Source organism: Oryctolagus cuniculus, chromosome 17 (genome assembly GCF_964237555.1).
Source record: "Oryctolagus cuniculus chromosome 17, mOryCun1.1, whole genome shotgun sequence".
Taxonomy (NCBI): domain Eukaryota; kingdom Metazoa; phylum Chordata; class Mammalia; order Lagomorpha; family Leporidae; genus Oryctolagus; species Oryctolagus cuniculus.
Genome location: NC_091448.1, coordinates 27,010,617 through 27,037,836, shown reverse-complemented (window position 1 = coordinate 27,037,836; position 27,220 = coordinate 27,010,617). Strand labels below are relative to the sequence as shown.

Here is a 27,220-nt window from a genome sequence, read left to right as displayed (position 1 = left end):
CATGTGGGAGACCTGGAAGGAATGGCCTAGCCCTAGCCATTGTGGCCATTTGGGGAATGAACCAGTAAATGAAAAGATTCATTCTCATTCTCTCTCTCCCTTTCAAATAAATAAATAAATCTTTTTAAAAAAGATCTTGCTGCTTTTTTATCTCATTGGGAAATGAGGCATCATCTTGTTTTCAGACTTACCCACTTCCTTGGCTTAAAAGTTTGCTTAAATTACTAGTGTTTATATAATAAATAGTGTTCACTGTAGCTCAGCCAGTCACTGTACTGTGTTTCCTTTCTGATACAACTCTTTTTTTTTTCCCTAGAGATAAGAATTGCCTTGTGTTTTTTTTATATTATTTTGTTGAACCACTTCAGAGTTACCATCCACCTTTCTAGACCTGCTTTACAGCAGTAGTCACAGTAAATCTCCTTTTCATTGCCTTAGAAGCTCCCTTTAGCTTTGTCCTGGTTGGATCATTTAGTTCCTAAATGAGCTATCTGGCTCTTTTCTTGGTTACTTTGATGATTTAATGAAGCACATCTGATAATTTCCCAAGAAAAACAGGGTAGCTAAGTCTTGAGAATTGAAATATCTGAAAATATCTTTATCCTGTCATTATAATTGGCTGATAATTTGGATATAGTTTTAAGATTATTTATGTTTTTGAAAGGCATGTGACAGGGAAGGAAAGACTGATCTTCCATGCACTGGGTCACTCCCCAAATGGACCTAACAGCCAGGGTTGAGCCAGGACAAAGCCAGGAGCCTGGAACTCCACCCAGGTCTCTTATATGGGTGACAGCCCTAGTACTTGGGCCATCTTCCACTGTTTTCCCAAGTGTATTAGCAGGGATCTGGATTGGAAGGGGAGCAGCCAGGACTCAAACAGGTGCTAAAATGAGATACGGATGTCACAAGCAGCAGCTTAACCCACTGCACTGTGATGCAGGCCCATGAATAGTTTTGCCTTTTTTTTTTTTTTTTTTTTTTTTTTTGCTTTATACTCAAAGTGTACAGTTGGATCATTTGACACAGGTTTACACCATGAAACCCATCACCACAATCTAAATATGAACATATACATCTTTTTCTCATGTTTGTTTTTGTTTGTAAGATTTATTTGGAAGGCAGAGTTAGAGATCCTTCATCTGCTGGTTCACTCCCCAGATGACAGCCGCCAGAGCTGGGCCAGGCCAAAGCCAGGAGCTTCTTCCAGGACTCCCATGTGGGTAGCAGGGGGCCCAAGCACTCAGGCCATTAGCAGGGAGCTGGATCAGAAGTAGAGCAGCCAGGAGCCCATATAGGATGCCAGCATCACAGGCGGCAGCTTTACCCACATTGAAGGCCCCTTCTCATAATCTTTTATAACCTTTTCTACTTAGCCCTGGTCCCCCCCCCCCCCCAATCCCTGAGTAATTACTGGTATGCTTTCTGTCCTTTTACACTACTTTGCATTTTCTAGAATTTTACGTAAAAGGGGTCATGAAGTGTTTACTCTTTAGTTTCATCTGGCTTTCATTTGGCACAATTATTTTGAGTTTAACTGTGTTTTCTGTATTAATTCATTCCATTTTATTACTGGGTAGCAAAGTAGAGTAGTCATGTGAATTCACCTTTGTTCATTTACTTACCGGCAGACTTATAAGTTGTTTCCAGTTTGGGCTATTATGACCATTCGTATATGTGCCCTTATATAGACATGTGTTTTCTTTTCTCTTACATAATTAGGAGTGGAATGGGTGGTAGTGGTATAAGGTTTAATTTTCTAAGAAACTGTTTCCCAAGTGCTTGTGCTATTTCAAGTTTTCATCTGCGATATATGAGAGTTCCATATTTGCTACACCATTGAGTTTTGTTCTTTTGGCCACTTCTCACAAGTATGTTAAAAGTATCTAGGGGTTGTAATGTATATCCCGTAAATGCCCAGTGATGTTGAGCATCTTTTCCTTACGTGCCATTTATATGTCTTATTTGAATTATCTGCTTGTATTTTGTTAATTGGATTGTTTTGATCATTGGATTTTGATACTTCGTATAGATACAAATAATTTATCAGATATATAATTTATAGATACTTTTTCCTAGTCTATTCTTGTCGTATTCTGTTAACAGTGTCTTTCAAAGAACAAAAATTCTTAATTTAACTAAAATCCAGGTTTATCAGTATTGTCTTATGGATCCTACATTTGATGTCATACCTAAAAACTTTGACTAACCCAAGGTCATGATTCTCTTCTCTCCTTTTTCCTAGAAGTTTTATTTCTTAGCTCCTACATTTAAGTCTATTACCCATTTGTAAATTAATTTTTAATTTTTGTATGTGATAGGTACAGATTAAAGTTGTGTGGTTTTTTTTTGTTGTTTGTTTTTTGTTTTTTTGTTTTGTTTTAATTATTTGAAAGACAGAGTTACAGAGAGACACAGAGAGGTCTTCCATCCATTGGTTCATGCCCCAAGTGGCTGCAACAGCCAAGGCTGGACTAGACTGAAGCCAGGAGCCAGGAGCTTCTTCTGGGTCTCCCACTTGGGTGCAGGGATCTAAGGACTTGAGCCATCCTCTGCTGCTTTCCTAGGTACATTAGCAGGGAGCTGGATCAGAAGTGGAGCAGCTGGACTTGAACCCACACCCATATGGGATGCTGACATTGCCCATCATCACATGCAGCAGCTTTACATGCTACACCACAATTCCAGCCCCAAATTTTTTTCTTGACGTATGAATATCTAATCTTTCTATCATCATTTGCTTAAAGACTTTTTACCTTTTCACAGATTATCCCTTCCCCACAAAACACACACAGACACACGAACACGGGTCTGTATCTAGGCTGGATTCAATTTTGTTAATCTGCTTGTCTATATTCATGCCAAAATCTGTGATTTGATCACTATCATTTCATAGTATATCTGTCTTGGAGTCAGGAAGCCTGTCTTTCAACTTTGCTCTTTTCAGATTTTTGGCTATGCTAGATACTTTGCAACTCCATATGATTCTGAAATCACCTTATCAGTTTCAACCCAAAAATCTTGTGATTTTAATTGGATTCTGTTAAATATTTAAATCATTTTGGAAGGAATTGGAATTTTAATCATATTAATATAACTGATCTATGAATATAGTACGTGTCTCTATTTATTTATGTCATTCTTTAATTCTTTTTACAATATTTTCTAGTTGTTTTGAAAGGCAAAAAAAAAAAAAATGTTCCTATCCACTGGTCACTTGCAAATGCCCAGAGCAGCCCAGGGCTGAGGGCTGAAGCCAAGAACTCAGCCAGCTTTCCTTCTAATGCAGACGCTCAGAGGCAGCAGTGAACTCCAGTGATCAGATTTCTGACATCTGTCTGGTAGACCTGGAGAATGCTTTTGCTTCAGTTCCTAGCTTTGGCCCTTTGCAAACATTTGAAGAGTGAGCCACCACATGGGAGCTTTTTATCTTTCTCCCAAAGTGAGGGTTGAGGGGAGGAGACAAGCTTTACAATCTACTGGTTTTCTCCCCAAATGGCCAACACAGCTGGGGCTGGTCCAGACCAAGGCCAGGAACCAGGAATTCCATCCTGGGCAGGGGCCCAGATACTTGGGCAACATCTGCTGCCTTCCCAGGCACATTAGTAGGAAGCTGAATCAGAAGTGAAACAGCTAGGAATCCAGCTGGTACTCCATGTGAGAAATCCAAGACCCATCTTCTCTAATGTCCTGTTCTTACATCTCTGAAGAATTAGTTAATATTTCGGAAGTTGTCTTTTGGTCCCTGCATTTGCTTTTGTCCCTTGTAGATTGCTTTTTCCTGAAGATTTGTTTTCATCTTTCACATTCTTCTAGGCCTTTCTCAAATGATCAGGGATCCTTGCCTATCTCGCCATATTTAATGGGCAGGTCCTAAGCAGCTAATTGGGCTGAGTGTGTGTGAGTTAGGTTTGGTGACTACTGAGCTTCAGTGTGGTGATTAGTAGATAGGTATTAGATCTTCACCTCTTATTTCCATTTTCCTGTTCCTCTCTGCTGTACTGTTGATGTTTTCTCAACAGACGCCTTCCATTTCCCTAATTCTTTTTAGTCATGCCGAATCTTGTGACTTTTTTAAATTACCTTTGCTCATTTTTAATATTTTTATTTCTTGTACTCATACTGTATCTCTGGCAATTTTAGTGCTTGGTGTTATGGGGCTTCTTAAATTGGTTTCTGCTGATTTGTTGCTGGGGTGGATTGGATATGTGCTTGTTTGATAAAATCTCTGGGGATACTGAAAGGCTTGAATTAAAGTGACTATCTCCTGATACCTTTTAAGATTGCTTCTACTGGTTGTTAAAGTGCACTACTTAATTTCTGGAATTTCTTTAATTTTTTGGCCTATGGATTTCATGACCATAGAAGGGAGGGTATATTACAATCTCAAGACTCAATCATAAGGGCAGGCCTGTGATTACAAAATCTCACACAAGCCCCTCCACCCAAGGTGTGGACAGAAAAGATTCCCTATCGGTCGTCTTTGCATGTAATTCAGTTTTACTCCTCACCCATCCTTTCATTAAAGTTACAGCCCCTTTTCAGGGGTTTTGATCGGATGCAGGATTTTCCATGTAAGCTACACCACAGTAAATACATGGTAAGTTTTTACACAGGGTATATCAACTCTGTCCTAACATAAGACAAAATATTTAGCAAGCAGCATTCCTTAAGTAGAATATAGTTAACCAACTAGTGTGTCAGGATATTCATCCCTGCACTATTAGGGACAGTTAAGGCCTCGGGCTGGTTTCCTCAGTGGGCTTACTACCCTTGTCTCATACAGATGGTTATTTTCTGTGTGTGCCAGGAGTATAGAAAAGATCAGAAAGCATTATTTCTTCAGGATGCTTTGGAAAAGACTGCATTATGTTCATCTTTAATCATCTTGATATTAAAGATACAGAAAGACATTGGAGTAAAGAACATTTCTTAAGTAAATTTGATCATGGTACTTTCATTAAAGATGGTCTTAATTTTTGTTAATATTAGCAACTAATAATTACTGAAACCAAGATGTCTGTTAACACTGGGTCTCTGCTGAGTTGACTGTAGAGTAGACAAGTCTTTATGCAAACTAGGGGTATGAAATGTCACTTCCCCGTGAAGGTGTCCTAATGAATTTATTAGAACTTAGAATCCAGTGTTTACTAAATGTGTAGACAAGGCTCTGCAATAAATAGTTCACAGTGTCGTCTTATTACCCTCAGGGGAAAAAATCAGTTCCTTTGCTAAGCTGCCTTAAAGGGCAGTGATGGTCTGGGTGCTAGATCCTCCTCTGACCCACACCTCTCACACTGGACACCAGCCACACTCACCTGTCAGTGTGCTGCATTTATTCCAGCCTGGGTGCCTTTGTCATGTTCTTTCCTTTGCCTAGAATATCCCACACCAGACACCCTGTGTGTATTGTTCTCAGGGTCTTAACCTCACCGAGGCCTTTCTTCACTGCTGAATTTCAGCCAACTGCCCTTGCTGAAATTCCTGTGTCATCACTCACCCTTGCTTAGTGGCCCCTCGTCGTAGACTACAATCTTTGAAACCCCCAGATCTTGTCTGCTTTGTACTTCACTCTTTCACCTCAGTTCGTGCAATATACAGAAATGCTTGGTATATGCCTGTTGAATGAGTAAAGCAGAAATTTATAACTTGCTGAAGTTCATAGCTAACAAATGGTAAAGTCTCTTGACCCAGATCTGTTCATAGCACCACTCTCCATCTTAAACAAGAATTACCCCATTACCTACCACCTTATCAATCACAATGTTGCTAGAACTTTTCTTCTGGAATAATGCTTCAGAATCTGATTCTTTTTAAATTTTCTGAAGGTCAGAAATTTTGATTCTTTGAAAATAACATCTTACTTTGCTAAGATGGATGAGCAAATGGGAGAAAACTGTTGGGGAGAAGGGAGTAATTCTAAAGTGAACACAAGCAATAGATTTTCCTTTTAAAATCAATTCTAAAAGCAGAGTACTAAAAAAGGGTTGAGGGTTATGGCACCATTATTAGAATATGTTCAGCCTCTCTTTTTTTTTTTTTTTTAAGCAAGGAATCATTTGATCTAACCTTTTTAAAGAGGAGAAATAACACACCTTGTTAGGCAAGACTGAGTTACATGTGGTCTTCTGATTCACTTTCAGTGTTCTCTCACCATCATTATTATTACTCTTACCAGTTAATAGGATAGCTAATGGATTTGTATTTCCTAGAAGTTCAGGACTTCATTTTGACACATTAAGCTTTTCAATGCAAAATAAAATTTTTCAGGGCTAAATTTTCACTTGTCAGATCTCAGAATGCATGGTAAGGTCTTACACTGCATCATGTGTTATTGGTTTCTTCTGCTTCTAAGACTGAACATTCCTCACGATACACACAGAAACGAAGAGACGTGTCCGGGATCCGGGATGTTTGACGGTTATGACAGCTGCAGTGAGGACACAAGTAGCAGCTCCAGCTCTGAGGAGAGTGAAGAAGAAGTTGCTCCTTTACCTTCTAATCTCCCCATTATCAAAAACAATGGGCAAGTCTACACTTACCCAGATGGGAAATCTGGCATGGGTGAGTATTTATAACCTTCACCTGTGATACAGTTTTGTCTTTGAGAATGTGTTTCATTTGACTGCTTCTGTTGTTTTTCTTAGAATGTTTAAATGGCAGTGTGTAGAGACAGAGCCTGAACTTTACAGTTCCAAATAAGAACACTGAATTTTGTGTTCGATCTCTTTATTTTGCCTACCTCCTTCCATTGGCAAGCAAATAGGACAAAATAAAAATAAAAAGTTACTAAGAAAAATGTGAGCATAAAGTCAGCAATTAGATAATAAATTCCTATGTAACTGGAAGTTTGTAGGGTCTTAGAGTTGAGAGAGACTTCAGCTCCCTACCAGAAGCTTGCTGTTTATTACTTGGAGTGATAGGATATGTTCTAACTCAGAAAGCAGTTTCATCTGCTGGTATTCTCTAACCACTAGATTATTTTTTAGATTGAACCAAAATTATCTTGCTCTGACTTTTGTCTTGTGATCTTTTTTTTTTTTTTTTTAAGATTTTTTATTTGAGAGGTAGAATTAAAAACAGAGAGAGGGAGAGACAGACAGAAAGGTCTTCCATCCACTAGTTCACTCCCCAAATGGCCACAACAGCTGGAGCTAGGCCTATCTAAAGCCATGAGCCAGCAGCTTCTTCTGGGTCTTCCATGTGGGTGCAGGGGCCCAAGTACATAGGCCATCTTCTTCTGCTTTCCCAGGCCATCAGCAGAGAGCTGGATCAGAAGAGAAGCAGCCAGGACACGAACTGGAGCCCATATGGGATGATGGCCCTGGCCCCATGTCTTAAGGTCTTAATTTTGTTTTTTAAAGCTACACAGATGGCCAGCGCCATGGCTCACTAGGCTAATCCTCCACCTGCGGCGCCGGCACCCCAGTTTCTAGTCCCGGTTGGGGCGCCGGACTCTGTCCTGGTTGCTCCTCTTCCAGTCCAGCTCTCTGCTGTGCCCTGGAAAGGCAGTGGAGGATGGCCCAAATGCTTGAGCCCTGCACCTGAATGGGAGACCAGGAGGAACCACCTGGCTCCTGGCTTCAGATTGGCGCAGTGCACCGGCCATAGCGGCCATTTGCAGGGTGAACCAACCAACAGAAGGAAGACCTGTCTCTGTCTCTCTCTCTCTCTCTCTCTCTAACTCTGTCAAAAAAAAAAAAAAAAAAAAAAAAAAAAAAGCTACACAGAATAATCCTAATCCTTTTTTAATGACATCTCTTCACAGTGACCTCAGGTCTGTTGAGGTCTCTGGGGCATGCCGAGTTAACCATAGTTGCTCTACTCCTCTGTCATGGTATCATTGTGATTTAAGTTGTCAATATGCTGATCACTTTCTTCTTGGGATATTTCACATTATGTGGTAGTATGGTGAGAACTCATCCTGATAACACCTTAAGAAAATGGGTGGTCACCCTAAGTGATTATGGCAGAAAATAGTCAGCCCTTCTTTCCCCTTTTTACAGCACTGTTTCCATTAATACCATGAAAATTACTTTATATACTGGAAATAATGCTAAATTTGCATAACTCACGTCCTTTGGTCTTTACTACCTAAACTAAACCTGTTGAAACCAGTTTTCAGTTTTTGCTATTATTTTTATTTTTTAGCTCCAGGTATGAAACTGAATCTCTCTGTGTACCTATTTTCTTAGTAACTCTTGGTCTTGGACTTTTTTTTATGGGACTGGTGTTGTGGTACACTGTCATTTGCAGCTTTGTCATATGGGCGCCTGCCTGTTCATGTCCCAGCTGCACTACTTCTTATCAGCTCTCTGCTGATGTACTGGGGGAGGGCAGCAGAAGATGCCCACAGTGCTTGGGCCCCTGGTGCATAGCTCTACAGACAATATCAAAACGTTGATTTAGGGCCCACTAGGGTGTGGTCATCCTACCATTAAAACCTACTGAAATGTTTGCTATTCCAGCCCAGATTTCTTAGTCCTGACTAACAAAGCTACATAAGAGATGTTATCAAGTTTTTAACTCCTGTTATTATTCTTGCCAGAATAACTGATTGCATCAGTCTGGTGATCTTATCGGAATAAAGAACTAAAATTTTTCAAGACTTGGTGTTTGTTGCCATCTGTTTTAAATACTAGAGATACAGCCATGAACAGCATCCTAGTCTTGGGAATTGTGGTTTGATGGATGATTCTTGGCAAGAATTCACTATCCCCTTTGCATCACAACTATTTTATCTAAGTGATTATCTACGTTTTTAACAATCTATCCTAGAATTTTTATAGGAGATTTCTATGTTCTCTCCTATTGGATACCCTTTATTTATTTCTAAATATTTTGGGGTTTTTTGGTTTTTAGGTTTTTTGTCATTTCTCATAGATTGATAAGTGCTGGTTACACTACAAGTCCCTCTAGTCGAACTATATGAGTGGAGACTTTAGCCCACTCAGAGCAGTTGTTTGCTGTGTTACTGTTCACCTTTCTCAAACTTAAGTTCTTGTGAACCTTTTTCTTCTGATTCTGCCTTTCAGGGTATTGTTAATTATGTGCAGTAGTAATCAGGAGTTCTACTGTTTCTCGCTGTATGCTTGGTAATAGCGTACCTACCTCAAGCTTTGAACCTATCCCTTCCTCCTTGTTTTCTGAACATAACCAGAAAGAATTCTTGTCTTAGATTCACCTTAGCATTTTTCTATGTGTTAGCTCATTTTAGATTTCAACCTTTGCAGTATTTTAAAGGCTTGTGCTGCACTTTGCAGCAAAAAAAATTGTGTTTCACTTTGCATCTTTGGCTTATAACCCTTTCTTTTGTTTTTTTTTTTGTTTGTTTGTTTGGTTTTTTTTGACAGGCAGAGTGGACAGTGAGAGAAAGAGACAGAGAGAAAGGTCTTCCTTTGCCATTGGTTCACCCTCCAATGGCCGCCGCGGCTGGCGCACCGCGCTGATCCGATGGCAGGAGCCAGGTACTTATCCTGGTCTCCCATGGGGTGCAGGACCCAAGCACCTGGGCCACCCTCCACTGCACTCCCTGGCCACAGCAGAGAGCTGGCCTGGAAGAGGGGCAACCGGGACAGAATCCAGCGCCCCGACCGGGACTAGAACCCGGTGTGCCGGCACCGCAAGGTGGAGGATTAGCCTAGTGAGCCACGGCGCCGGCTCATATAACCCTTTCAAAAGCAGAAATTCATAGTGTTCTATTAAAATGCCAGGCACCTGGTAAGCATGAGGAAAATGTTAGTTGAATCTGGCTTACATTTGTTTGTGTCTTCTCAGCCTTTTTAAGGCCTTTTAGACCTTGAACTATTATTAGACATCAAGTCCCTCATCATGACATCATACCATTCTTTTCCCTGATTTTTGTGTAGGCATCACTTACCACTTACATAGAAGGTAGAAGAAATTTTCACGCAGATTTTTAACAAAGTTCTTTAGATAATTGGAGAGATTATTGAACTGTTAGATTAAAACTTACTTTATTATTTGATCATAACACCCAAGTTTTTATTTTGTTAATTAGCTACCTGCGAGATGTGTGGGATGGTTGGCGTGCGAGATGCCTTTTACTCTAAAACAAAGCGTTTCTGTAGCGTTTCGTGTTCAAGAAGTTATTCGTCAAACTCCAAGAAGGCAAGCATTTTGGCCAGACTTCAGGTAACGGTACAGAAACCTTCTTATTCTTTATATCTGTTGTTTCTGTGGCTTTCACCATTTATCTGTCATTTGATTGTGATTCACTGCACTCCACCTCCACCCAATCGGCCAGTTATGTGATACCCCATGTTTTTAGGAAATGGGAGAATTCCAAAAATTTGCTCCACTTACAAAATTGAACAACTGTTCTGAATAGGCAAAACATACCATCCAAAGCAAGCTATGAATGTTTGTTTAAGTGAATTAAAAATATCCTTTTTCAAATAAATGTAAATACAGTAAACAGCTATATATACCAAATATACCTTCAAGAAACTGAAGCCATTTTTCCCCCGTTTCCTTGTGAGTTAACATCAAGGTAAACTCTTTGATGGTCTTATTTCCCCATCATCCTTGCTTTGTACTTTTGAGCACAACCTACCTGGTAATTTGACCAGATATATTTGGTTGATTCAACTAACATTTTTGAAAATATAAATGTAGTATGGAAAACATAGTATGGAAAGAAAACAGTCTCTCTTTAAATATACACCTGTGCCTACAGAATGACTGAAGACTGACCATTGGTCCAAGATGTTATAATATCTCATAAAGGTATTACATAACTGATTTTCGTATCTTTTGTTGTATGATCACATTTTTCTTATTGTCATTTAGCTTACTGTGATCATTACATAGCACTGAAAGAATTATTTTAGTCCCCCAGATTAAGGAAATACATCACTTAGATGTATTTCTATATTTCAGATAGACAGTACAACAGATCCTGAGCAGTGGTCTGTGCCCACATGGATGGCAGTTTGTCACACTGTGAATTTGGCCCATGATCATTTTTCATTGATCTTTTGCATTAGCACTAAAGGTATAAACCTCAGTCACTTGCTCTCTGAACATTAAATCATCTTCTCTTACCATATAAATAGCGAAGCTTGGCAGCCTGCATGAGTAAATAACCACTGGTTCTATCTACTTTAAGAAGGAATCAAATATCTACCACAGCCTATATTTTAACATCTACGGGAGATAATTTTTTATTAACATATTAATTCGCATATTGCTGTTTTAGGCTATGCCAACTCTGCTACCTGTGTAGATAATATATACATTGGAGCAGAACTCCAGAAAAAATTTCTCCTTGTTAAAATCCCTTGTATGTTCCCCCACTCCCCGCTTTAATAATTTTCTAAACCTTCGTTTACTTAAGCAGAATGAGTAGTATGCAATCAAATTAAATTTCAGTGGTGGGGGGGATGAAAAAGAATCCTATTTACTTAACTGTTCTTGTTTTAGGGTAAGCCTCCAACAAAGAAAGCAAAAGTTCTTCAGAAACAACCTTTAGTTGCTAAACTAGCCGCATATGCTCAATATCAAGCTACCTTGCAAAATCAAGCAAAGACGAAAGCAGGTAATATTGGCAAATGTAATAGTGGTGTAATGTTTGATGTTGATTCATCCACTTTTGGGGTTTTGTTTTGTCTTCAATTTTCATTTATATTAGACACAACTAGACAGAGAGAGGCAAGAGACAGAGCTCTCATTCACAGGTTTACTTCTCAAATTCCCACAGCAGCTAGGGTTGGGCCAAGCCTAAGCCGGGTACCCAGAACCCAGTCTCATGTGGGTGGCACAACCCATCACTTAACGCCATTACCACTGCCTCCCAGAATCTGCATTAGCAGGAAGTTGGAGTCAAAGCCGGAAATGAGTATCAAACCCAAGCACTCCAATATGGACATGCACTACTTAACTGACATCTCAGTTGCTAAGCCAAATCTATTTTTAATTAATCATGCTTGGGGTTTTTAGATTTATTTATTCTAGAACAAGTTCCAGTGCTGTGGCAGTATCCTTAATGATAATTTTTCATTGGTTTATTATTTATTTTTTGTGTGTGCTAATTCTCTTTGCTTTGAATGATAAGGAGCATTTGGGAGAAAATGGGCAAAAAAAACAGGGCACTTAACAGATTTGAAAGGGATGGGGGAGCGGAGAGTAATACAAGGAAGATATGGAGGAAAGAGCCATTCTGGTAGAAGATTCTTAATAGGAACAAAAAGCCAAGGAGACAAGCAGGAAGTAAAGCAGTTAGAAATCCTAGTGAAAATACTAGGTGGTAGATAGCCTCACTGAGGCTCAGATGGTGAGAGTCAACAGAATAAAACCACTAAAGCTGCCAAAGAGGCACAACAGTGTTTGCTACTCTGTGTGCTTCTTTGAGCTGTTCTTTGCTCCACCCAGCTGGAGAGCTCATACAAAACTTCACAAGGAGCAAATGGGATAGCAGACTTCAAACTGCTGTTTTCCTGCAGAGAGAGAGAGAGAGAAAGAGAGATAAAATTCATGTAATGTAGAAGAGTTCTTCAATCTTTACAAAAATAAAATTTTCTTTGAAGGAGATCTACTAATTTTACGCCCTTTCACATTTTAGCAATAATAATCTTAGGGAAAACAGATCTGAGAATTGTGGTAAATCTGAATTTATTTTATTTCAGCAGTCTCCATGGAAGGTTTCAGCTGGGGTAACTACATCAATAGCAATAGCTTTATAGCAGCTCCAGTTACGTGTTTCAAACATGTGAGTATGGAATTTCCGCATTCTTATTTTGAAATACTTAGTCATTGTTTAAATCTGAAGGAACAATAACATTTAAGCATCTTATCTTTAGGAGAGGTTTGTGTGATACCTTGTAAAGGAAAAGCTTCTCTTTTATTATTAAACTTATCAATACTAGAAATAACCAAGAATTGCAACTTGAAATTTTAAACAGGGAAAAGTACCAGTCTCATTTAATTTTCATATTATATTGAACCATGTAAAATTGCCAGTCTTATATATCTAAAAAAAAGTTACGTATTAGCAGTGTCATTTGGTTCAACCTAATAGAAACCATCCATCATTATGTTATCTAAATCTTTTGTCATTTGACCTAATAATTCAAAAAAGAGGGGTTCTTTCTTCCAATTTTATTGTTGTCTGAAATGTAAAATCACAAAAACAAAGCAAGAGTTATTGCTAATGTATTTTGTGTTAAAGAGTGTGATACAGGTCATGAGAAATCCTTACAGGGTTGGGGAAAGTCTGGCATGTGGGCCATATAAGACGTGTGAAATCAATTAGCCTGGTCCCGCCAAGGCAATCACAGTTGGGACTTTTTAAATTGATAATCTGGCTGGCACCGCGGCTCAATAGGCTAATCCTCCACCTAGCGGCGCCGGCACACCGGGTTCTAGTCCCAGTCGGGGCGCCGGATTCTGTCCCGGTTGCCCCTCTTCCAGGCCAGCCCTCTGCTGTGGCCAGGGAGTGCAGTGGAGGATGGCCCAGGTGCTTGGGCCCTGCACCCCATGGGAGACCAGGAGAAGCACCTGGCTTCTGATCAGCGTGGTGTGCCGGCCGCAGCGCACCAGCCGTGGCGGCCATTGGAGGGTGAACCAACAGCAAAAGGAAGACCTTTCTCTCTGTCTCTCTCTCTCACTGTCCACTCTGCCTGTCAAAAAAAAAAAAAAAATGATAATCTTTTTAAACATTTATTTATTTATTTGGAAATCAGAGTTAGAGAAGGAGAGGCAGAGAGAGAGGTCTTCCATCCACTGGTTCACTCCCCAGTTGACCACAACGGCCAGAGCTGTGCCAATCTAAAGCCAGGAGCTTCTTCCAGGTCTCCAACGCAAGTGTAGGGGCCCAAAGACTTGGGCCATCTTCCACTCCTTCCCCAAACCATAACAGAGCTGGATTGGAAGTGGAACAGCCAGGACTCGAACCAGCATCCAGCACTGCAGTCAGTGGCTTTGCCTGCTGTGCCACAGCACCCACCCCAATAATTTTTTTAAGATACATTTTATTATTTGCAAGTCGAAGTTAGTGAAAGAGCAAGAGCAAGAGAAGGCTTCGATCCACTGGTTGACTCCCCAATATGGCCACAATGGCAAGGACTAGGCCAGGCCAAAGCCAGGAGTTATGAGCTTCTTCTGGATCTCCCACATGGGTACAGGGGCCCAAGCACTTGGGCAATCCTCCGCTGCTTTTCCCAGGCCATTAGCAGGGAGCGGGGTGGGGAATGGAGCAGCCAGGACTCAAACTGCTGCCCATTTGGGAGGCCAGAGTTGCAGGAAGTGACTTTACTAGCTATGCCACAGTGCGGGCCCTATGGTTGGTAATTTTATATGGCCCATAACTGATGTTACTAATACCCAAATGGCAGAAAAAAAGTTACCCAGCCCTGCCTGGACGATCTTTTTAACAAGTAGACTGTTACAGAGCATCTGAAGTAATTGAGAATTTTTTTTTTAAGGTTTATTTATTTATTTGAAAAGTGGAAATAAAAGGAGAGAGATCTTCTACCCACTGGTTCACTCCCCAAATGGCCAGTACTGGGTCAGGCTGAAGCCTGGAGCCAGGAGCCTCCTTCAGGTCTCCCCATATGGGTGCAGGGGCCCAAGCACTTGGGCCATCTTCCATTGCTTTTCCAAGTGCATTAATAGACAGCTGGATTTTGAACTGGCTCCCATACAGGATGCTGGAACTGCAGGCAGAGGCTTAACATTCTACACCACAGCGCCAACCCCGAGAATTGAATTAAAAATGTACCTGATGAGATTCTTCCTTTTTAATTTTATTTTCTGAGATGAACTTCTCCAATACTTTTTAAAACCTAATTAGAGGGTTGGGGCTGGTGCTGTGGCACAGCTGGTAAAGCCACCACCTGCAGTGCTGACACCCAGTATGGGTGCCAGTTTGAGACCCGGCTGCTCCACTTCCGATCCAGCTCTCTGCTATGGCCTGGGAAAGCAATGGAGGATGGCCCAAGTCCTTGGGCCCCTGCACCTGCATGAGAGACCCAGAAGAAGCTCCTGGCTCTTGGCTTCGGATAGGCTCAACTCCTGCTGTTGCAACCATTTGGCGAGTGAACCATCTTATGGAAGACCCCTCCATCCCTCCTTCTCTCTCCCTCCCTCTCTCTCTCTCTCTGCCTCTCTTCTCTGTAATTCTGCCTCTAAAATAAATTATAAAATAAATTTTTAAAACCTAATTAGATTTAATATACATTTAGAGGTCTGTCTGCCGCTGTCTGTGTGTAAGAAGAAAAGATGATTTACAGAATTAATGAATGAAAAGTTGTTAAGTTAGGGCTGTATTTCTAAATGAAAGCACAGGAACTAAACCGAGCTTGAGGTCCTGAAAAGAAATCCAAGCGAATTTTCACTCATTCATGACCAGTAGGTGATTTTAATCAAAATCAAGCATATTCAGTGGTAGAAATATAAGTTAAGAATCAGCCCTTAGTGGCATGCTGTCTTAAACTTGTCTTAGAGTAAGGTAGGTGATTTTTTTGCTCTAATGTTCATAATAATAATGCCTCGATTGTGAGACATGCTACATACATGGCAACAACAGCTTTAAATTCAATTAGAAAGCAAATCTTTAACTCTCCTGTCTTTGTGGTGGTAAGAAACTCAGAATTAGATTAACTCTTGGTTACACTGATCGCTTCATGTCAAGATTCCTGAAACATTTGTCTGTTGTCTCTTTCTGAGTGGCCTTAATCTCTCTTTGTACTTGTTTTTTCAGATTTTAATATCATAATTCAGGTCAAGTGATTTTCTGTACATAGTATATTTTTTAAATAACATCTCAAAGACCCAAAAACATATTTTGTTTCCTGTCCATATCTGAACAGTTACACTACATGAGATTATTTCAGAAACTTTGTGGGAAAATGCATATGATAAAAAACTAGGTAGGGATTTCACAAATTTTTTGCACCAAAATATACTTTTTAATTCCATTTCCCATGAACTTTTTAAAGTATCCTTAAGGTTCCTTGTAAGACATCTGTTATATTAATGAAATTGTTTGGTTTTATGTTCACTTTAGCTTTTTTCAGATTGAAATGTTCTAGCACATAAAATATAGTACCTACCCGTGACCATGTACTACCTCTTGATCACACGGAAGTAAGACATCTGTCCCTCAATTATTTGTACCCAGTATGTTCTTGATTCTACTTGGCCTTCTTTACTGCCTTTCTCATTGTCAAATAGAAAAAATTGATACCAGAAATTCCATATTCCTCATGTATGTTTTAGTATAATGAATTTTTTTAACCTAACCAGCATCTCAGTTTGAAACCACTCAGTTAAAGAATTCAAACATTTCTCTAAACTTAGTTTTTTCCTTTAGAGTTGACTCCTCTTGGGTCTCTTCTCTGAGATAGTTTCGTGGGTCTCTAAGGACAGATAGAGGCTTAGGTCTTAGAAAACCCATTATCAGGAGCCGCTAGGAGTACAAGATCCTGCTTCATATATCATCAGAGGTGTCTTAAGCTCTGATACCTGCACCATCCCCAGTTCATCAATCAGGCCTTCTTCCTCCTGACCCTACATCTGCCACCTCTCTCACTGAATCATACAGTGTGGGCCTTTCCCTCCTCCTATAGATGTTTTCCGATCATAATTTACCAAAAAAAAAGTATTTATCATGAAATCAGTACCGTTCTGATTCACAAACTGAGGTAGAAAAGTATCAGTCCTAACTGCCTGGCTTTCTTGACTTACCCCAACCTCTTCTGGATTAAGGGCCCCAAATAAGCACTTTGTTCTCCAGCACTCAGGTAGTATTGTGATTAGTTCTACAGTCATGAGATTTAATTCATTTTTATTCATGGAATGGCAGGGAGACAGAAATCTCCCATCTGCTGGTTCACTCCACAGAAACCTAGAACAGCTGGGACTTGAACCAGCACTCATATGGGATGTGAGTGCATCACAGTGCCGGCACCAATTTCTTATAAATGAAGAAATTCATAACTTTGGTAAGAAGCCAGATAGTAATTTCCAACTCTGGAGCATTAACCTACTTTTTGTAATTTCATTTTTTCTTTTTTTCCTTTTTTTAGATTTATTTATTTGAAAGGCAGAGCAACCGAAATAGAGATGTTCCATCTACTGGTTCACTCCCCTAAATTGGTTGTGATGGCTCAGGATGATCCAGGCTACAGCCATCTAGGTCTCCCATGTGGGTGGCAGGGACCCAAGTACATGGGACATCTTTTGCTTTCCCAGGCACATTAACAAGGAGCTAGAATGTAAAAAGACAAGCCAGGCACCTTGAAAAGGAATGACAGTGTCTCAGCAACTTCCTAACTTGCCCCACTGCAGTGCCTGCCCTTTGTTTTTTAATGTGGCTTTTTTAATTGAGCCTTTAAAAGCGAAGTCTGTGTTGGTCTTAACAGGGAGGGGAAAAAAAATTTAAAAAATACTGTGTGCCAGTCGGGTGCACTGTATAACTTAGTGTTTTTTTTCTATTCTTCATTTTTTAATCCAATCGACCCTCCAGTTTATGGTGTGTCCAGAACATTTAGCTTTTTTTTTTTTTTTTTTTTTTTTTTTAAGATTTTATCTGAGAGGTAGAGGGTAGAGTTAGACAGAAAGGTCTTCAATCCACTGGTTTACTCCCCAAATGTTTGCAACAGCCGTAGCTGCTCTAATCCAAAACCAGGAGCCAGGAACTTTTGGGTCTCCCATGTGAGTGTAGGGTCCCAAGCGCTTGGGCCATCTTCCCCTGCTTTCCCAGGCCATAACAGAGCTGGATCAGAAGAGAAGCAGTCAGGACTTGAACTGACATCCATGTGGGACGCCAATTTTAAATGTGGTGGATTTATGCACTATACCACAGTGCTGGCCCCTAGAACAATTAGCTTTAAAGCACTCAGTATTTTTTAGAAAAAAATTTAAGACTATAGTCTTTTAATTTAAAGCATCTTTATGTCCCATTATTTGCCTTAGTAAGTCAAGTGAAACATTTCTAAAAATTATAATACAGGCAAATATGTGCTAATAACAGATGGGCATCAAACCAAAGGCTAAAATTGTTCCTTCACTTAATGTATTTGTAGACTTCAGTTTTCTTTTGTTTGGTGCCTAAGCTATATATTTTCCATCTTGGTGATAGTATCCTGACTAATAGATATTTTAATCATCCTTTTTTTCTCCCTTGAAAATAGTTTTAGTTTTGCACCAAAAATCAGTCCTTAGTACACATGTATGATATAACTTTAAAGCCGAGTTTAGGGACCAGTCTTGTGGCGTAGAGATTAAGCTGCCGCTTGCAGTGCTGGCATCCCATGTGATTGCCGGTTTGAGTCTTGGCTGCTCCACTTCCAGTCCAGCTCCCTGTTAATGCGCCTGGAAAATCAACGGATGATGGTCCAAGTCCTTGGGCCTCTGCACCCATGTGGGAGACCCAGTTCTTGGCACTGGGCTTTGGCCTGGCCCAACCCTGGCCTTTTTGGCCATTTGGGGAGTAAACCAGTGGATGGAAGATTATCCCCCTCACTCCCTCTCTGTCTTTCAAATTAAAAAAAAATAAATCTTTAAAAAAAAAAAAAACAGACTGAGGGCTTATGCTGTGGCACAGTAGGTTAATCCTCCGCCTGCAGCGCAAGCATCCCATATGCGCACCAGTTCTAGTCCCAGCTGCTCCTCTTCCAATCCAGCTCTCTGCTAGTGGCCTGAGAAAGCAGTAGAAGATGGCCCAGTGCACTGCACCCACATGGGAGACCGGGAAGAAGCACCTGGCTCCTGGCTTTGGATCGGCGCAGCTCTGGCTGTTGCAGCCATCTAGGGAGTGAACCAATGGACAGAAGACCTTTCTCTCTGTTTTTCCCTCTCATTGTCTGTAACTCTACCTCTCAAATAAATAAATAAATAAATAAAATCTTTAAAAAAAAAAAAACCTGGCTGATCTTATGCTTTTTCATTCTGCTTCTACTGATAGACATGGTATTTACATGATATATGGTCTCACATCACTTGACAACAGGGACACATTCTGAGAATGTATTCATTGTTAGGTGATTTCATCATTGTGCAAACATAGGGTGTGCCTAAACAAAAACAGCTGTGGTCACTGGACAATCTCATGGGACCACTGTTACATATGCAGTCTGGTTGACTAAAGTATCTTGCAACTCATGACCACACTCTTAATTCTCTCTTTAAAAAAAGGGGGGGGGGGGGGGGGAGATGTTCTGGCACTGTGGCGCAGTAGGTTAATCCTCCACCTGCAGTGCCAGCATCCCATGTGGGTGCTGGTTCTAGTCCTGGCTGCCCCTCTTCCAGTACAGCTCTTTGCTGTGGCCTGTGAGAACAGAAGAAGATGGCCCAAGCACCACATGGGAGACATGGAAGAAGTTACTGCCTGTAACTCGATGTCTCAAATAAGTAAAATCTTTTCAAAAGTTTTATTAGTTTATTTGAAAGGCAGTCACAGAGAGAGATCGTTCACTCCCCAAGTGACTATAACAGTTGGGGTTGGCTAGCCCCAAACCAGCATCCTAGAACCCTATCTCCTACATGGATGGCAGAGGCTCAGCCCTCGGACCATCTTTCACTGCCCTCCCAGGCATATTAGCAGAGAGCTGCATTATGGAATAGCAGCATTACAGGCGGCAACTCACCCTGCTGTGCCACAATGCAGGCCCCATCTGATTGTCTTTTTTTATTAGATTTTTGATATTTCTTGCAACATGTATAAGACAGGTACATCAGAAAGTTCATGGTATTAAAAGATGTGTATTTTGTTGCAAAAAAATTTGAAATCCATGCATGCATTTATAGCATCTTCAAAAAGTTCATGGAAAATGGCCATCGTGAAAAAATTATTCATGCATTTCAAAAATTGTTAACTAAAATAATGCTACCTTTTAATTGTATTTTCTACAAACTTTTTGAAGTATCCTCATATTAAAAACATTTTTAAAAAACTTCTTTTGTTTTGGCCAGCACCACGGCTCAATTGGCTAATCCTCCGCCTTCCGGCACCGGCACACCGGGTTCTAATCCTGGTCGGGGCACCAGATTCTGTCCTGGTTGCCCCTCTTCCAGGCCAGCTCTCTGCTATGGCCAGGGAGTGCGGTGGAGGATGGCCCAAGTACTTGGGCCCTGCACCCCATGGGGTACCAGGAGAAGCACCTGGCTCCTGCCTTCGCATCAGTGCGGTATGCCGGCCGTAGCGTGCCAGCCGCAGCAGCCATTGGAGGGTGAACCAATGGCAAAGGAAGACCTTTCTGTCTGTCTCTCTATCTCTCCCTGTCCACTCTGCCTGTCAAAAAAAAAAAAAAAAAAAACTTTTTGTTTCTATATTTGTAGAAATAGGTAAACTTTGTAATAAACCTTGTTATTTGTTGTTTTAAAAATACATATTTATTTGAAAGGCAGTGTTAGAGAGGGAAAGAGAAAAAAAAATACTTTCCATCTTCTGGCTCACTCGCCAAATAGCCACAAAGGCCAAGTCAAAGCCAGGAGTCCGGAGCTTATCTATATATACTACTTGGTTGGCAAGAACCCAAACACTGGACCATCTTCCACTGCTTTCCTAGCCAATTAGCAGGGAGCTGGGTCAGAAGTATAGCAGCCAGGACTCAAGCCAGTGCTGTAATATGGGATGCTGGCATTGTCATAGGCAATTGTTTAACCCACTCTGCCACAACACTAGTCTCATAATCTATGTATATGATCTCAGGTATATGTTTATTAGTAAAATAATCTTTCTGAGGTATATTTATTTTTTCCCCAGCCTTCACTCACGCTCTACTGAAAGTTGAAAACTTGAATATTATCATTGCATATTTTTTAGCAAAAAGAAAGCAACTTAAATAAATCAATATTATTATTTTTGCTCTGTTTCTATTACTGAGTATTTTTTCCTATTGGTATATCCCACAGTTTTTAAATAATACTGACTTAATGTGATTTCTTTTTTTAAAAAGTACTATTTTAAGCCTTTAAAATTAGTAGCCTCTACTTCCTGTCTATTTATGCATGCATTCTCTCATCCTTAATCTTACTTCAACCCTAAGAATTCCATTTTATTTTGTCTTCTTCATTGTCCTCTCCACTCATCTCTCAATACCACCACCCAAAACAAATCAGAAGATGAGTTAACTTCCTTGGGGAAGATGGGAACAGTTCTGCATTTGTTTTTGTTTTGTTTGCTTTTCTGTTTCTACTTCTTTCCATATCTGTTAAGTAGTGTTTAGGAACTGTTACTTCTCTCTAGTCAGTTTTCTGTGGTATTCTCTCCCCCTCCTTTTTTATCAAGTATTTCATCTTTCCTTGCTAGATGCACTTTAATAATCATGTGCCTGTTAGTCTGTAGGCATTTCAGTGGTGGCTTTCTGTACATTTGCTGTGTCGTTGGGATAGATTCTTGGTTACCTATGCACAACTTTGCTTCTTAACTCTGCCTGTTCATGTTCTTTGTTAACATTAAAGTTTCTGGTTATGAAAAGTTACAGGTTGGCAGCTCTGCAGAGGGAAGTCTTGTTTCAGCCATGTGCGTGTGCAGTGTATCGGCCCTGTAAAAGTTGAGTGCTAGCCCTGTGGGCTTTTGGACTGTCTGGGGATGTTCTTGAAGTACAGAAAGTAAGACTTCCTGCCCACTTATTTTCTTCCAACAGACAGTCAGGTGGAGGTTACCCACATTTGTGTTGGGGCCCTCTCAACATTTGGACTTGGCCATGTCCTGCAGGACCTGATGACAGCTTACCTTGCAGGGAAGGAGAGCCGCTCCCCAGATAGCCCTCACGAGTGGCCCTGGAGCAGGAAGTGGTGGAGCCTGAGGTGGACCTCGCGTCCTGAGTCTGGAAGGTAAATTTGTTGTTACCTGTAAATTATGGTTCTGCTAGTTCATGCTGTGCCAATCCAGACTTTCAGAGGTATCCCTCCTGCCAGCAAGAGAAGACAGATGACTTGGACGAAGATGGCTGTTAAGCCCTGGGTCATTTAGTCTTCCACACTTAATATTTGTTTTAAACATAAGGGCAGATGTATCTGTGAAATTATCTTAGTATTTCAACACACTGAGCACATTCTATGCTCTGACTGGTGCTCTTCCTTGTTGATGTTGTTTTTCGTTCTTTTTCTTAGAGTGAACCATATGGATTGGTTTAAGAGGGCCTAGCAGAACCACAACCTTACAGGCAAGAACAAATGTCACTTTCTGCTACTTTCTCCTATACCAATCCAGACTGTAGGGACCAAAACATAATATCCGCCACTGAAGTGAACATTTATTTCTTAAGTGAGCATATGACATTTTGTTTTTCTTTAATAAAATATAACTAAAAATTTTCTCCAAACCAATGTAAAGTCTTAAAAAACAGCATGGCAAATTGTCATATCTAGCTCTCAAAAGATTTTAGTTCCTTTTGCCAAATTCACTTAGCAACGTGCCAACCTAACCTCTTGCTTAACTGGTCAGCACAAACATGCCTCTTTCTTCTCAATGAAAAAAAATGAAAAAAATAAATATAATTCACAAATTTGGCAGCCAAACAAAGATACTAGACCTTAATTTAATACAACTTAATGCATGCTTTATCTGCTCTAATTGGGTTCATCCTACAGAAATGGATACATAATCTTTATATTAATAAATGCTACCTTAATCTATATTGCCTATCTTCCAGCCTTTTTTTCTGATCGTATCTGCTGGCAATAGGGATGGCCCTACAGTCTAGAATGTTTATAGGGGGAGATAGCAGAACCTGAAGAGTCCAGTCTTTCAGTTTAAAAAAGAGGTGGTCATATGAATATATTATTTTTTGCACAACTCGGGGAGATAGTTTAGTGTGCCATTCCTAAATTATAAATAGTTAAAATAGACCACATCTCTAAGTTAATTCAGGTATATTCATTGCTTGTGTCTTAAAGTAATAGCTACTAACTGATTCTGCATTTGGTTTCTAGACTTATTCTAGTTCCATATCATTTAACATTCTTTTCCTCTCCTCCAGAGATTCCATAACTATTGGGAGGACAGGTGTTGAATCGTGTTTTAGGCTAACCCTTGCTGGGTCATCCACCAAAGGACAAGGGCCTTGTAAGAAAGATATTTTGCCCACTGTTCAAATTGGCTGGTTTGTGTGACTCTTAGATATCTTTGCTCATCTTTGAGCATTGAGGCTGTTATGGTTTTTCTCTGATTTGTTCATGTGAGTGAGTCTTTTATAACTTTAATCCTTTTCATTATGATCAAGATTCTAAATTACATTTAATGAGGATCTGATTATTCAAGGACACAGAGACTGTTTATTAACACTTACACATATGACAAATTTCAATTGTTTGATTTAATTTACCATTGCATAAGCTGTGAATAATTTTGAGGTGCATTGGATTTTAAGGATTAAAATGTAAAAGAAATTGTAATTTGGGAACATACATTGTATTCCAGAAAATCCCTTTGTGTTTCTCATTTAATTGGTTTTCTGATTCCCTGTCTTGACCGTTTGGTGTGGTGACTGGTGAATACCAGGTATAAGGTTGGAAGTTTTCTCTTTAAGGTAATTCCTACCTGAGAAATTGTGAAATAATTAGTTATTTAACAATTTATGATGGTACTCTTTTCCAAAACCTCAACTCTACCTTTTTAATAACTTTATCCAATGTTTTTCATTTGTGTCCTTCCGAAGAAATTATATTCTATGAATTTAACTTACATTGAAAGTAATGACTAAGTTTTGTTTTTCCTTATATAGTTGTTAGGAACTCTGTTGCTGATTGGAATCATTTTTCTTTCTGCTCTTTGGCCAGTTCTTCTAAAATTAGAGATTAGGGTAAAGTGCTTTCATTCAGTGCATATTGAAACTAGTAAGTTTGCTTAATCTGCTTTCAGGTTTGTATTTCAGCTTTTAGGAAATTTGCTGCTTAAGTCTTATATTAAAATAGCATTGAATTTTGTACTCAACTTGTATCTAATGTGTGTGACTTTTCTCTTCATCTTGAGTTTGATGCTAACTCTGGCTTTTTCCAAATAAAACTCTAGAAAAGGGGGAATAGCAATTATATCTAGATGTAAATAAATGTGTAAAGTGGCGTTTTTAGCTTAATACCCAATTATTAATGGTAATGCTTAATTTTGTGTATGTTTGGGCTTTATGTTAATAAGACAATAATCTAATAATTTTTATATGACAGGCACCTATGGGAACCTGCTGGGGTGATATCTCAGAAAATGTGAGAGTAGAAGTTCCCAATACAGACTGCAGCCTACCTACCAAAGTCTTCTGGATTGCTGGAATTGTAAAATTAGCAGGTGAAAAGCATGCATAATAACTTACAAGTAAATGCCAATGACATAACATTTGTTTAAAAAAAAGTTGATAAATTTTGCAAGTACTGACAAATAAGTGAAGTTATTTTATAGGGTAGGGCTGGCAGGTTTTTTTCTGTGAAAAACCAGACCATAAACGTTTCCAACTTTGCAGGCCATGTGCTATCTATCTCAACTCTGATCTCTACCACTGTAGCATGCAGGTAACAATTGCAGCACATAGGCATGACTGTGTACTACTGGAACTTTATCTGTAGGCACTGAAATTCGAATTTCATGTAATTCACAGAAGAAAGCATTTCACGTATGTCAGATAAAAAGATTTTGCTGCCTTTGATTTTTGTTTGCAGCTATTTAAAAGTGTAAAAGAAGGTCTGTGAGCCATAGTATAGTTTACCAGTCCCTGATACAGAGAAATACTTTGAAAAATAACAAAAGCTGAGGTACTAAAAAACAGTGACAAAGGCCACAATACCAAAAGTAAACAAGTGTTGATCATTTCATTCACTTTGGACTCCTTTTTCTATCATTCCATCAACTCCACTACACCTGAGCCCTTGTGACTTTGTGACTGTGAAATAACTGTGTTAGGGGTCCGCTGTGTTAGACACTGTGGACAGATGGTAGAATAAATCTTGGTTTTGTGTGCTTTTTGTTTTTGTTTCTCTAGTAAACTCTTATCTGTCAGATGTTGACACCTACCAGACATTGTATGGCAAAATGCTCTACATGAGTACATGTTAGGATACTATAGTACTTTAGAGGAGGGGCCACTCTGATAAGAAGATTCTCCTTAGGTTACTACTAAAAGTAGTAGCTAATTCATCCTACTCTTTCCTTATCTCTAGCCATTTTCCCCCAGGCCATCTGCATTCTGCTCTATTTTCTTTGATGACTTCTCTGTCCTTAAATGAAGAAGATGATAAGTACCACACCCCACTGGCCAAAACTTTGTTTCCTCACATCAGTATGTGTTCAGGCCAGGTTGTTGCTCCTCTCACACAGCTGTCACCTTTGTGCCTTGGGTTGCTCCTGCAAGAGAGTCCCTTTGCTCTCTCCTTACCCATATTACCCAGTGTAGGCCCCCACCTTTTCCATGAACATTTCCCCAGCCATAGAAGCACTCTCTAAATGCTTCCATTATTTTCTCCAGTATAAAAATTGTTTTCTTTTAAAAGGCTTCTTTATTTATCTATTCGAAAGGCAGAGTGACATAAAGGGGGAAAGACAGATCTTGTATCTGCTGGTTCATTCCTCAAATGTCCACAACAGTCGGAGCTGGACCATGCAAAAGTCAGGAGCCGGGAACTCCATCCTGGTCTCCTACATGGGTGTCAGGGGCCCAAGTACATAAGCCATCATCCACTACCTTCCCAGGCACATTAGCAGGAAGCTTGATCAAAAGCACACAGTAGCCCAGGACTCAAACTTAGCTTCTGATAATGGGATACCACCATCTCAGGTGGCAGCTTAACCCACTGAGCCACAACACCTGCCCCTACATTGTAATTTAAAACAACATTGTTTGTTCTCTATGTGTATGAGTCATTTGCGTTTAAATAGCTCTAATAGGCAGTGCACTTACACCCAAGAATTAGTTCTGCCTTCCATCTCTAGCTTTACATTTCTGTTTATCTGAATTTATCAGGTGTCTTCTTTTAAGCCATTTTAATGCCATTGTAGAAGTTAGTTTGATACTAATCATAAATTCACCTACTTTTATGTTTATGGAACTTGTTTAGAATTTTCAAATCTTATTCCATAATAAATAGAATAAAAAATGTAGATACTTGAAGTCATCACATTCATATTATCCAAGAGTTAATGGCCACCTAGTTAGCTAGATAAAGTCATTTCTTTGACATATACTACACCTGGATTTCTATGACTTCACAAGGTTTTACTAACTTGTCACAGTCTTCTCTGTTATTATCAGAACTAAACATTAGAGAACCATTCTACCCTGTTTTCACTGAGGAATTTCTTTCTAGAATTTGAGAAATTATGAGTAAAATTGAAATCCATTCAGAGGAGGAAGCCACACTCAGTACAGTTAAACAAATTACATCTAATAAATGATTCTCAAAGTGTAGTCTCTGGACCACCACCACCACCAGCAGCAGCAGCATCCGTCATCTGGGCACATGTTAGCAATGCAGATTCTTAGGCCCGTCCACAGTCTACTAAGCCAGAATATCTAGGACAGGCCACAGCCATCTGTCTTTTTTTTAACTCTGCTGGTCATTCTATTGCAGATGCCAATGAAAGTTGGACTCCACTACCAGATGCTACATAATTTTATTTCAACTTTATTTTCTTAATTATGTAATAATTTGTTGGTTTCAGGTTATAATGCGCTTTTAAGATATGAAGGATTTGAAAATGACTCGGGTCTGGACTTCTGGTGCAATATATGTGGTTCTGATATACATCCAGTTGGTTGGTGTGCGGCCAGTGGAAAACCTCTTGTTCCCCCTAGAAGTAAGTAACTTTGGAAAATGACCCTAGGGGCAAGTGTTTGGCCCAGTGGCTAAACCAGCACTTGGGATGCCTACATCCCATATCAGAGTTCCTGGACTTGAGCCCCAGGTCTGTTCCCAACTCCAGTTTTCTGCTGTGGACCATGGGAGGCAGGTTGTGATGGCTCAGATGATTGAGTGCCTGCTACCCATGTGAGAAATGTAGACTGAGTTCCCAGCTCCTGGCTTAGGCCTAGCACAGCCCTAGCCATTGCAGGCTTTTGAGAAGTAAACCAGCAGCTGGGAAATCAGTCTGTCTCCCTCCATTTCTTCCCTCTCCCTCTGTCTCTCTGCCTTTCAAATAAATAAATAAATAAAAATTTTTAAACGCAAAATTAACCTTACTATAATTTTAAATATATGTACTTAAAGACTATTTCACACACAGTAATACTAAGTATTAAAATATTTTTGATTGTCAGGGACTTTACCA

General features: G+C 39.8%; 1 protein-coding gene across 27 annotated transcripts in view; it reads left to right on the top strand.

The window, feature by feature from the left end:
• MBTD1 (mbt domain containing 1) overlaps positions 1-27,220 on the top strand; it is a 70,755-nt gene that overhangs the window by 18,632 nt on the left and 24,903 nt on the right. For 7 of the 27 annotated variants that reach the window (XM_070060878.1, XM_008271276.4, XM_017349137.3 and 4 more), the window contains 6 exons: positions 6,383-6,564; positions 10,022-10,161; positions 11,446-11,560; positions 12,648-12,730; positions 24,133-24,250; positions 26,615-26,749. In XM_070060878.1, coding sequence (XP_069916979.1) covers positions 6,411-6,564; positions 10,022-10,161; positions 11,446-11,560; positions 12,648-12,730; positions 24,133-24,250; positions 26,615-26,749 — 745 coding nt within the window. In that variant the 5' untranslated portion in view covers positions 6,383-6,410. Of the gene's footprint in view, positions 1-6,355; positions 6,565-10,021; positions 10,162-11,445; positions 11,561-12,647; positions 12,731-24,132; positions 24,251-26,614; positions 26,750-27,220 lie in introns of all 27 variants that reach the window. The other 20 variants (XM_070060882.1, XM_070060881.1, XM_070060877.1 and 17 more) reach the window with 6 other exon arrangements.